Below are 12,227 nucleotides of genomic sequence, written 5' to 3'. Positions count from 1 at the left end.
GGTTCGTCTATCTTAATATCAGAAACTTTTGAAAAATATTTGAAACTATTTTTTTGAAACAGTAATTTTATTTTTTCCCAATTGCAAAGGTAGGAGAAGCGGCCCAATAGCCACAAGCTCATTTAAAATAGCCACATTTTAGAATTACTGTCTCGAAAAATAGTTTTAAAATGTCAGTGGTTATGAAAAATTGATCATAGCCATATGAAAAAATATATCAGAAAAATCTCCTCTCTACAATTTGATACAAATCAAAATTTTTCTGTTTTAAATTTTACGTATCTCTGTTTGATTTCAACATTTTATGTTTATTCTATTTCAGGGATGTTCGGAACGGAATTCGGAATTCCGAAAATTCCGAAAATTCCGACCATTTTCGGAATGATATTCCGACCGGAATAATTCCGAGAAAAAGATTCGGAATGAAATTCCGGTCGGAATAATTCCGAAAGATTTTTTTCGGAATTGAATTCCGACCGGAATTTTTCCGAAGCTTTTTTTTGGAATCTAGATTTTCTGACTACAGTCCGTCGGAGGAAAATTTGTTTGCAGGTCTCGAACTGAATTACTTTTGATAGTATTTTGCGCTGCCGAAATCTTTCTTTCAATTTTCGCCAGTTTTTGATGGGAAAATGAAACTTCTAACGTAAAACTTGAATTGAAAAACATTCCGAAAATTTTAAAATCGGAATATTCCGAAATTCCGACCTTCCGAATTTTCAAAAATCGGAATATTCCGAGATTCCAAAATTCCGAAAATTGCAAAATCAGAACATTCCGAATATCCGAAAAATTCCGAAAAGGCCATTCCGAACATCCCTGATTCTATTCATAACTATTTTTTTCCCGTAGCTATCTTTTTCTAGCCTGCTCTTTTCTCCATTTTTGAATTCCGTCATAAAAAAAATTGTCGTCTCTTTTTTATCATCATCATTTACTCCTCCTATCAATTTCCTGATCTTCTCTCTATTTCTCCAAAATGGAACTGATAAGAAATCAAATTGAGAAGATTTATTCTTGTTTCGACCTTCAAACTTCTACACTTTTTTTTGCCTTTTTTGCCTTTTTTTGCTACCCAAACCATCTTTTTTTTGAGGCTATTTTTCTAATAAATACAGTAATCACTTAGTCGTCGATAAGCTAAATATTCCGTTCCACGAGTTAGCTTCAAATTTTCAGTATCATGATCATAAATCACTTGATGATAAGAAATTTAAGAATTTAAACATCCAAATTTTTTCCTCGCTTGCTGAAAAATAATGCGTCTAGTTTGATTTTTTTTTCGGGGTTATCAATCATAAAAACCACGTTGTCTTTTTTCCTGTTTCACAAAAATTTCAGATTTTCCGTTCAAACTAAACATTCTTAAGATTTAAAGTCATCAATTTCATTGTAGTCTCCCGAACATTTTTCAATTGTAAATTTTATTTTATGACTAAAAAATTGCTGTTTCGAAATTGAATTTCTCTAAAACATATATTCCTCATCTCATTCTATGTCTGAAGGTCATAAAGTTCAGAAGGCGTTAAACTTAGGAATTTAGGAGATTTTCTGAGAAACTTTTTGTAGAAAATATCGGGTACTCAATGATATTTTTCAAAGAATGCGAAATCAAACATTTCTTTTGAAACAGTAATTTTTTTTTAATGTGATTTTTTTTCAATGCTAATCTATCAAAGTTGAAAAATACTCGTTCTTGTATTTTCTAAATATTAAAACAAAAATTTTTCCCTAAAAATTGCTCTCTCAAAATTTTATTTCCCTAAATCATATCTTCCTAATCTGATTCCTCATCTGATAATATTCTTCATGGTCATTGAGAATCAGAAGGCGGAACAAATAGGAATTTTCGTTGATTTTCTGAGGAGTTTTCCGGGAAATTTTTCCCTATAAAAATCGCTCTCGCAATGATATTGTTTTAGGAATTGAAACAGTAATTTTTAAAAACTTTGATATTTTGTCAATGATAATCTATCAAAGCTGAAAAATACTCGTTCTTGTAATTTATAAATTTTGAAACAGTATTTTTTTCCTAAAGATTGCTGTTTCAAAGTTTTCATCTCTTGAAAGTATCTTCCTAATCCTATGATACAGCGGAAGATCAGTCAAATTATGATACCGTAAACACTCTAATAGAATGCCACCCGGACCGTCCACTTTAAGCCTAAATATCTCACTTCTTTTGAAAGATATCGAAAAGTGGTAAACTAATATAATGTTTATCATAATATCACCAACATTTTATTAGTTGACGACTTTTTGATATCTCTCACAGAAAATGAGATACATAGGCTCGAATTCGAGGATTCGGGTGGCGTTCTATTCGAGTGTTTACGGTAAGTTTGAAAATTGGAATTGATTTTCTGATGTTTATTGTCTCAAGATAGCATAATTTTAGAAACTATGAAATCTAAAATGTTCCTTGAAACAGCGATTTTTAAAATTTTGGGTCTTCGTACCTTTATCAAAATGAAAAAAAAACATATTCATGTATTTTATAAATTTCAAAACAGTAATTTTCATGAAAATTGCTGTTTCAAACTAGTGTCTAAAATTATAGCAATAAATGTTTTCTATTTTTCGCTGGAAATAACCGTTTTCGCTCAAAATACCTTTAAATTTTGATTGAATTGATTTATTTCAAAGTTTTGAATGCTTTCGTTTTTAAAAACAGTGCTATAGAGCCTTCCAGTTAAAAAATTTATTGTGATCTCTTAATTTTCATGAAAATGTTTCAAAATTGCTGTTTCGAAATTTATCTGCATTTGTATTTTATATTTTTGACTTTTCCAGTGAGAGTTTTACACTCATACAACAGTATTTCAGAAATTTTCGATTCGCTTGAAAATTTCAGATTATACTAAACAAAAATAGGGGTTCAATTTTGTAATTGACACTGTTTTGTGAAAATCCAACAAAAGATATGAGAGTTTAACAATATTGCTAATTTCATCCTTTTTGTCACTTTTTTGGTTAGAAACGGCATACCTTATCAAAAATTACAAAAAAGTTGTCGATTACAAAATAGAAGCTCTGTTTTTCTTTCTGTATACTCTGAAATTTCAGACAAACCGAAAAATTCCGGAATACTTTTGTAGGACTTTAAGAATCACAATTTTTTTTTCACAGAAAAAGTAGCTACTTTGATCTCTTAATTTTCCTAAAAAAGTAATTCATCTTTAATAACTGCTGTTTCAAAATTTGAATTATTTCAAAAAACTTCCTTATCTTGCAATATTGTTAAAGAATCAGATTCAGAAAAATAGGTTTTTTTCGGGTTATTGAGAAATGTTCGGTTCTAATTAATTCGATAAGTTTTCTTTTTTTCAAAGCATCCGTTACTTGAATATGGAGTGGAAATTTTGAAAAATGCGAAATCAAAAATTTTTATTGAAACAGTAAAGTTTTCTTGAAATGTTTTTTTTTGAATTTCGGATCCAATAACATTTTGATTAGCTATGCTGTTGAAGTCGACCAAAACTAGTCATCTGGAACAGCAATTTTTCACCAGCAACTTTTGTTTCAGACAAAGTTGCTGTTTCAAATGCAACTTCACTATTTTGGATTTTTAAGTGAAAAATAGTGAGCGTTGACACATTTTTGGTTAGAAAAAGCACATTTTCTCAGAATGAACTTCGTTAAAAATTGTCAACTACAAAGTTGAAGTTCTTATTTTTTTTATGTACCAGCCGTCTGCTTGCCGCGCCTTCGGCTCTTCAATCAGCTAGCTGGTGCGCCTTCGGCGCTTCTCACGTTTTCTTAAAGGATCACAACTCATTTTTCAAGTTTTTCGAAAGTCCACAGCGTGACACCGAGACCAACGAAGATATACGCAAACTTTCAGACAAATCGCCAAATTCTGGAATACTTTTGTAGAACTTCAAAAGTCACTATTTTTCCCTGAAAAAGTATATGATGCAACCTTTAAACTTTCATGAGACAGTAATTTTTCGAAAATTGCTGTTTCAAACTGGTTTTTTTTCTTCCAATAAACGTACTTATCTAATAGGACTGGTGAAAGTGAACCGAATTCAAAAAAAAAAGTCAAATTTAATTCCTGTAAAGTCCCATTTGTAGTGATAATTTTTAAAAATATGAAATCAAACACTTTTATTGAAACAGTATTATTTTTTCTTGAAATGTTATTTTTTTGGATTTCGGTCCGGAATGCAATATTGATTGGCTATGTCATTAAAGACAGTTTGAACTAGTCAGCTGAAACAGCAATTTTTCAAATAAAAATTAATGTTTCAAATGCGAATTTTAATATTTTGACTTTTTCGATAAAAGTAATGGACTTTGGAACTTTTTTTTTGGTTACAAGCGCCTCATAGACTTCAAAAATAATATTTTTTGTCTGTTACTGTACTATGCTGTTTCCCTTGAAAAATAACAGATTCCAATGATTTTAATTTGTGACAAAAAATTAAAAAACACTGTTTCAAAAGATTTGTATTTTTAAAATCGGATTTGATATAATTCAATATGTATGGTGATGTTTTACTACTCATTTTTTACTTAAAAAAATCGAAACAGCTGTTTCAAAATTTCTTCGAATTCTCGAGACTTGAAACTTCTGATAGTGAGGTTTTTCTTCTCATTCCCAGTTCAAACCACTAAACTCTACATTCCGACCAACCAAATGGTCCGTTGCTCATCCTCCCGATTGCTCAGTTTCTATATCATCAAAAACTCGTGATGTTCGTGGTCACATATCTTTTCAAATGCCTAGTTGTTATCCTATCGAGAAGCAAAATGTCAGTTGGCTTTTCTCTGCGTCTCTCCAATCCCCATACTATTTCTCTGTGGAAAACAAAACGTTTTCCATTAACTCTAGGACACCAGGCATCACCAGGGGCCGCCCTGGTCACTTGAGTGGAATTTTCTAGAAAATTCAGATGGCGAAATTGAAGAAATGGATTTCTGTACTCTCAGATCTGATTTAGTTCTATTTTGAAACAGAAAACCCTGTACGCACTGTCTAATAAGAACTTCAAAAATGTTGAAAGTCTTCGGAATTTTTTGAAACTGTAAAAATCCAAAAAAAAATTCCAAGATTACCGTGGCCAATGTGAATAAAAGACTACCAAAAACGAACGGTGTATTCTTTAAGTCTTAATTTTGAAACAGATAAAATTTTGAAAATTTTTTATATCACAAAATTCCCCCAAAATGAAAATATTCACAGGTTACTGTAGTTTTCTTTGTGGGACCCTACAGAATCTTTGATGTACCAATTTTTAGTAAAAATTCTGAAATTATTCCGGTTTACTGTAGTTTTCTTTTTAAAAATAACTGATTTTCGAAAAAATTTCGAAAAGAAATAGGAAGGTTTGAAAATAATCCAGAACTACCCAAATCTTACTGTAATACAAAAGTCTTCAAATTGAAAACTTTTCAGGTTACGGTAGTTTAAGCATCATAGCGTAACTTTAACTCATGGAACTTTCCAGATGTTCCAAGTTTTTTTCATTAAATATTTTATCAATTTTTCGGATTACTGTATTTTTCTGTTTCAAAAATAATTATTCAAAGGGAGAAAATTAATTTTTGTATTAATTAAAGTTTTCTACAAAAGTTTAAAGAAAACATTTGAAAAATTTACAATCACTGTTTCATTAATATTCTAAAAATTTCTGGGGTTTTTTTAGAAGTGCTTCTCGAGATATCAGAAATAAAAATACATTTAGGTTACTGTAGTATTTGTTTTGGCATCTTCCAGAACTTTTAATTTATAAAAATAACGCTCACAGAATCTTCCAGATGTTCCAATGTTTATTCATTAAACATTTTAGCATTTTTTCGAATTACTGTAGTTTTCTGTTTCGAAAATAATTATTTGAAAATATAAAAAACATTATCGTAATTTTTAGAAAATGTTTTTATGATTTTTTCAAATTTCTGTTTCAAAAATATTCTGAAAATTCCTGGGGTTTTCTAAAAATGATAGACTGTATGTTTAACAGTTTTTTAAACATTAACAGACCTAACACTTTTTTTCTAAAATTTCTAGGGAATTCTACCGTAATCTTTAACTTGTTGAACTTTTTCTAAGCTCTTGTGATAGATTCTATTGAGGTCTCATGAATCATGCCATGTTTTTTTTCGGGTTACTGTAATTCAAAAGTAAGTAAAAATGAATTTTACTGTTTCGTGAAACTTTGAAATCATTCTGATTAGTTTTCCTTTTGAGAAAACATTTTCTCATCATCAAATTCTAGAATCATCTAAAACTACAGTAATCCACTCCTCCTTAATATTTCCCAGACCCTTTTAGAACATTCTGTTGCTCATAATCATAAATCCTTCAAGGATCTTCTAGAACATTGAAGATCTTTCCACAAGATCTGCTCACCAGTTGCCCCTCAGGAATGGCAATCATAAATCCATCAATTCCTCATCTTTTCCCTCTGTTGTCATCAGGTTGCCCCTTGTACCCTCCCTCCCTCTCTCTGCTGGCTCCGCCTACTTTCTTCCAATCCAATATTACACTCTCTGTTCCCTTCAGGATCACCCCATTCTTCCAGGATCCAAGAGCAGCCCGTTTTTCTTGTTTGTGCTGCTGAAGTTGCATCATACTATTTTTTTCCCCTGTTTCAAACTTAAGCTAGCTCTCACGAGTTTTCGGTTCACTATTGCAGAAGGTGAAATTTCTGGGATATTTGCAGTTTCAACATCTTGTAGAGCTCTTCAAAATTCAAATTTTCCTTTTTGGATAGTTTAATAATGTTAAATTTAAGTCAAGTTACAGTACCCTCCAAAAGTATATTAATTTACCAATTTTTAATAAAAAATTGCCAACTTTGCATGTACAAAAAGCATAGTAGATTTTGTTCGATGTGTTTGAAAATTTCAGAGTGTACTAAACAAAAATAGAGCTTCAATTTTGTAGTTGACAATTTTTCTGTACAAATTCATTCAAATGAGATATAAAGCTGTAAAGCTATTCCTGAATGTTTTTGGCACTTGGTTAGCTCAAAGCTGTAAATCTTATTTGGATGACTTTTAACAAAAAAGATTACAAAATTATTGCCCTGTTTTTGTTTAGTGTACTTAACAATTCTCAGACAAAATGAAGGTTGGTACTGTAGCTCGCTTCAAACTGTTACAGTAGAAGTCTTTACACTTTGCGTTTAATTATCTCGGTTCCTATGAGAGATATGTAAAATGGATACACCATGAAAACGTTAACGACATTATGATAGACATTTTATCAGTTTACAGATTTTTAGTATCTCTCATAAGAGTCGAAATAATGGAGCTCAAAGTAGACGAGTACCTCAACTACGCTCTTTTTGAATTTTTTCACTATTCCAAAACTCTTTTGCCTTTGTCACAGTATTACTTTTCCCAGTATCCTGTCCATATCACAAGTTAAACTTTTAGAATGAAGTCCCTTCTATTTCTCGCACTTGCTCTTCTCGCCACCACGGCTTTTGCTCATTCCAAACAGGATATGCTGGACACGAATCGAGTTGTTTTGAAAGAATCCGAGTCTGTCGAGTCTGCATCCTGCGATGAGTGCCAATTGGTTGTCAAGAAGATCTCCGAAGCTGCTAAGGATCCAGTTAAGCTGAAGGAATTGAAGATGATCTTGAACGCGATGTGCAGTGAGACTGTCTACGCTAATGAGTGCCGTCTCTTCGTCAGCCAGTTGGACTACTTCATCGACAAGCTTCAACCATTCTTGGTGAGTCAGAGGGGAGAGTTAGGTCAATGGTACAAAGCGTAAACTTTGATAATTGAATTAAAATCTTATTTTATTTTACCCCTAATATGTGAAACAGTAACTTGTTTGAATCCAATTCCAGAGGTTTCAGGATTTCTAATAAATTGGTATGCACCAATTGATTTTAATTTTTCCCCTTTTTCTTAACTTATTCTGTATAAAGAACGAAATAATTTTTCCAGAAGGATCCACGCGCCTTCTGTGCTCGCCTTCACATCTGTGGAAACAAGAAAATCGATACCTTCCGTCGTCTTCTTCTTGATTTCACCAAGCGCGCTGAGAGGATTTATTCCGTGGTAAGTAGTAATTCTCCGGAATTGATTGGTAATAAAAAACTGTAAAGAAGGTGCTATGGTTTGAGCAACCAAGAGTTCTATAAACTTCAGAAATGCGATGTTTTTGAAACATCGATTTTTTTCCGGGAAACGTATACAAAAAATAAGAATTCCTGTTTCAAAAAATTTCATAATCGGAAGTTCACAGATTTTGTTTAGTCGGCATAGCCTTTTCTCACCCGCACAATCAAACGAAAAAATGACGCGAAATTGAAAAAGTTTGAGTCTGAAATTTCGGATTATGATATGAAGCAAACCAATTCTTTGAATATGTGATTTTAAAATGTTTTGAAACAGTAGTTTTTACAATGTCGGTTTTCAGTGCGTTTTCCTATACTTTTCTGGGAAAAATTACTGTTTCAAAATGGTGGAAACCTCTGAAGCTCCTCCTTTTTCAAATATGAATTTCATGTCATTTTCCAGCCAACCATCGTGTGTGATGAGTGTGAATTCGTCGTCAAGGAGCTCAAAACCGTCGTTGAAGACAAGAAGAGCCAAGCTGAAGCACGCGATTTCCTTCGTGAGAACGTTTGCAAGAGTCTCGGACAGTACAGAGGATTCGTGAGTTTTTTTGAAGAAGGATTACTGTAGTGTTCAAGAATATTCAAATTGATTTTATGTTTTCACTGTTTCAAATTACAAAATTATAAGTTTCGGATTTCAACATTTTTAATAATTAGCTTCTCTAATTGTTCTCTAATTGAATCCACCTGCATATCTAACTCTCAAACTTACTGTAACTTTTATTTCAGTGCGATTTGGTCGTCGACGAGTACCTTCCACAATTCATCCAAGAGCTTGACGCCATTCTTGCCGACCCACACCAGGTAAGCCTAAACTCTTAAAGGGAAAATGGCGGCAAATTTGAGTTTTATAAACACTTGAACCGAAAAATTCAAGTTTCCATGGTCAGAAACTGCCAAATATGGAAAAACTAGGTTTAGAAAAACTGAAATTTCGAGTTTTTTTTCATCAAAGTTGATACAAAAGATACTGTTTCAGTTAAAAAAAATAGAATAGTTTTAAACTATTAGTTCCACTAGTAAATACTTCGAAAACATTCGACAAATTCAAATTTATAAACTTCAAAAGTATTAGGTTGGAAGGAAAGTAACTGTCCATTTTTTAATTCGTGAATAACATAAAAACAAGAATTATCCAAGATTGACAGTATGCACCGTCGTGGTCCAGGACATGCTGACAACGTTCAGGTAACTTGTGGATACCGTCCCTCCAAAAGCCCGCTGGCCGCGACCCAAAGTATTTTTTCCGTCCAGATTTTATCTCATCTACAGTGTTGAATTATTCCCCTCCAGATGACATTGCATATCTTCTAATAACCAATAATGAAAGGGCCAAGTCAGGAGTTTGAGGGGGCGTGAAGAAAAACCGCCTGATGGCTTTTTGGAGGGATGGTATCCACAAGTTACCTGAATGTTGTCAAGATGTCGTGGACCACGACGGTACATACTGTCAATCTTGGATTATTCTTGTTTTTATGTTATTCTCGAATTAAAAAATGGACACTTACTTTCCCTCCAACCTAATACCAAAACTATGTAATTTTTTCTATTTTTGAAATTTTTCGACATAAAAGTTACTGTTTCAAAATTGGAACATTGCTCGACTAGTTTTGAAACAAATTGGTAAACTTCGATTCGCAAAATCTTATCATTTTAGGTGTGTGTTGACATCAAGGCTTGCAACGCTGGACAAGGATTCAAGGCTCGCAAATATGTGGGTCTTCTCGGATGGTTCCAACGCAATTCCCTCTAAATATCTGTCTTCTATTTTTCCTCAAATGTGCCTTTTCCCCCTATTTTGCCCCCTTAAATTGCATAATTCCCATTTTCCCAAGCTTTTTTTTCTCCCTATGTTTGTCGTTTAAATAAATTCCTTGCTTTTCCAAAAGTTTTCAGAAAATTCCAGAAAAACACAATTTTAGCTTCCGGCTACTGTAGAAGAAATGGAGAAAGTGGAGAATGACGTGGACACATTCTGGAGTGGGTTGATTATGGAAAACAACATAGGACAGGTGAGTGTGATGGTGGCCTAGAAGCACCGAAATCAAGTTATGCTACTGGCTGAAATATGTGGTGAATAATTTTTCCAGGTCCTCGCAATGTCATGTTTCGAGTGCAAATTCCTTGTTGAAGATATGGGAACGGATATGATTTCGAACAGAGTAAGTTACAAATCTCTTTATGTTTTTGCATTTCGAAAAAACTGAAATTTCCGGTTCACACAGTACTAATCTAACCAGCGTCTAAAAATATAATTATTAAATAGAACTCTGTCTTTCCAGAAGAAGTTGTCTGGCGACGTTCGTGATTTTGCATGCTACAAGATTGTGACCGCCAACATGACAGCATCTTGTATTGATTTCTTGGACCTCTACCTTCCAACTGTCATTCAGATGACAATTGAACAATTCACTCCATTGGGTATTTGTCAAGCTAACAAGTGCTGTCCACCAAACTCTGGTATGTGTACTTTAGGGAAAAGAATCAGACATTACAAAAAGCGGCGGAAGCAAAAAATAACTTTTTTAGATTGATCCTTTGAAATCTGAAATTTCAAATTTCCATAACCCCGAAGATTTTAGAAGCTCCTGTCTACTCCACAAAAAAAATGAAAGCATTACTGTTTCAATACAATTCCAACAAGATGATTTGAAGTTTCAAATCTAAAGTATACTTTTTTCAGAAGAAGTTCTCCGTGCATTCACTTATCAAGAAGTTCAAGCGGAAAAGTGTCCAACAATGAAATCATTGGAGTCATACGTCGCATCCAATATCATCGGAAGTCCAATCGAAAAATACTTCGAGAATTCGTTGACTGATACCATTTGCTCGCATTCGATTTCTCTATTCCAGCCTACTGTAAGTTCTTCTTTTGTTGAAATAAGAAAAACCGATTGATCATGAACATATTAAAATCATCTAATTTTCATATAATTTTGAAACAGATAAAAATGTTAAAATCACTAAGATTTCCTTTTATTTCATCAACCCCACAAATCACCCTCACTCAGATTCGTACTCATTTTGAAGCTCGTCACTTTTCCAGAAAACTAAATTCAAGAACCTTCCTAAAATTTTAAACAAATTTTCAGTGCCAACGTATCATGTCTGCTGTCGCTCCAAGATTCGCCAGTTTGACTGCAGTTTTGGCCAGCGAGAACAAGTTTAGTCAGGCGGTAAGTTTCCAGAAAATTCCCTTTTTTAATAATTTCAATATTTTCAGCTCCTCTGCTAACTTCACTTAATCCTGTTTCGTTCTTTTTCGAATTAATAAAGCACTTCATTTTATTGTATCAAGGGTTTTGTTTTCAGAAAATTAACCTCTCAGCCTTTTTTCAGGTTTCGATCATTTTGAATTAAAAACGAGCAGAAGTGTTTGGAGCTCAAATCATGTTGAAAAACTAGAAACATGAAGTTTCAAAAACCAAAAACCTGCTGTTTCAATTCATGAAGATAACGACGTCTCCAGAAAATAGGTACTTACTCTTTGTTTCGCTCAGAACCATCCTCTTCCTCTTCATAACCCTAAAAAAAGGGTCACCACTTGACCCACAGCTGCGGTGTGGCAGATGAATATAAAAACGAACAGCTGGAAATACTTTTTCAACAACTTTTTAGAAACCTAGATGAGCAGATGTTCCAAATTTGTCTGTACTAATAGTAAATAACACAGTTTATATAGAAGGAAACGGATTTTGAAATAATTCAGAAGAATCATAAATTAAACAATAAGGCTTAGCACAGCTACGGTAGTTACGGTAGCTACCTCAGAATGTTCTTTGAAGAATTATCCATGAAGATAAGATTCGAAGCTTCTGGAAATAATAAAAGTGGTAGTCGGGGAATTAATAGGGTTCTGTGGGACGATTGGAGTCAGAATTGAAATCTGATTTGGTTCCTCTGGCAAATCGTGTCTTGAAATGAATGCAGTTACACTTGAACTGTTGACTGGAGTACGGTAGTTTACAGTTTTTGATAGACGCTCCTTCAGGAAGATGTGAGGGAATTTAGTGATGGCGTCACTACCGTCAGAAGTCTCCAGATGCTCGATGAGTTGATTGATGTACTTGGCGGCTTCTCTCAAACAAATCATGTTACCATTAATTAAGTGCGTATTGACTAGTATGAGGTAAATTCTTT

At 33.2% G+C, this 12,227-nt stretch overlaps 1 protein-coding gene across 1 annotated transcript; it reads left to right on the top strand.

Moving 5' to 3' along the window:
* Positions 1-7,387: 7,387 nt before the first annotated feature.
* On the top strand, positions 7,388-11,322 carry Cbr-spp-10 (the record flags this gene model as incomplete). The annotated part of the gene is made up of 11 exons (XM_002634593.2): positions 7,388-7,690; positions 7,912-8,025; positions 8,488-8,625; positions 8,817-8,891; positions 9,745-9,801; positions 10,010-10,099; positions 10,178-10,249; positions 10,370-10,547; positions 10,771-10,946; positions 11,180-11,263; positions 11,311-11,322. 11 exons carry the CDS (start codon positions 7,388-7,390, stop codon positions 11,320-11,322), a joined length of 1,299 nt encoding a protein of 432 aa, XP_002634639.2.
* Positions 11,323-12,227: the final 905 nt, after the last annotated feature.

This window comes from Caenorhabditis briggsae, assembly GCF_000004555.2.
Source record: "Caenorhabditis briggsae complete genome, chrIV, whole genome shotgun sequence".
Lineage (NCBI taxonomy): Eukaryota > Metazoa > Nematoda > Chromadorea > Rhabditida > Rhabditidae > Caenorhabditis > Caenorhabditis briggsae.
The sequence above is the reverse complement of the archived record's forward strand: the minus strand, read 5'-3'. Positions and strand labels throughout refer to the sequence as shown.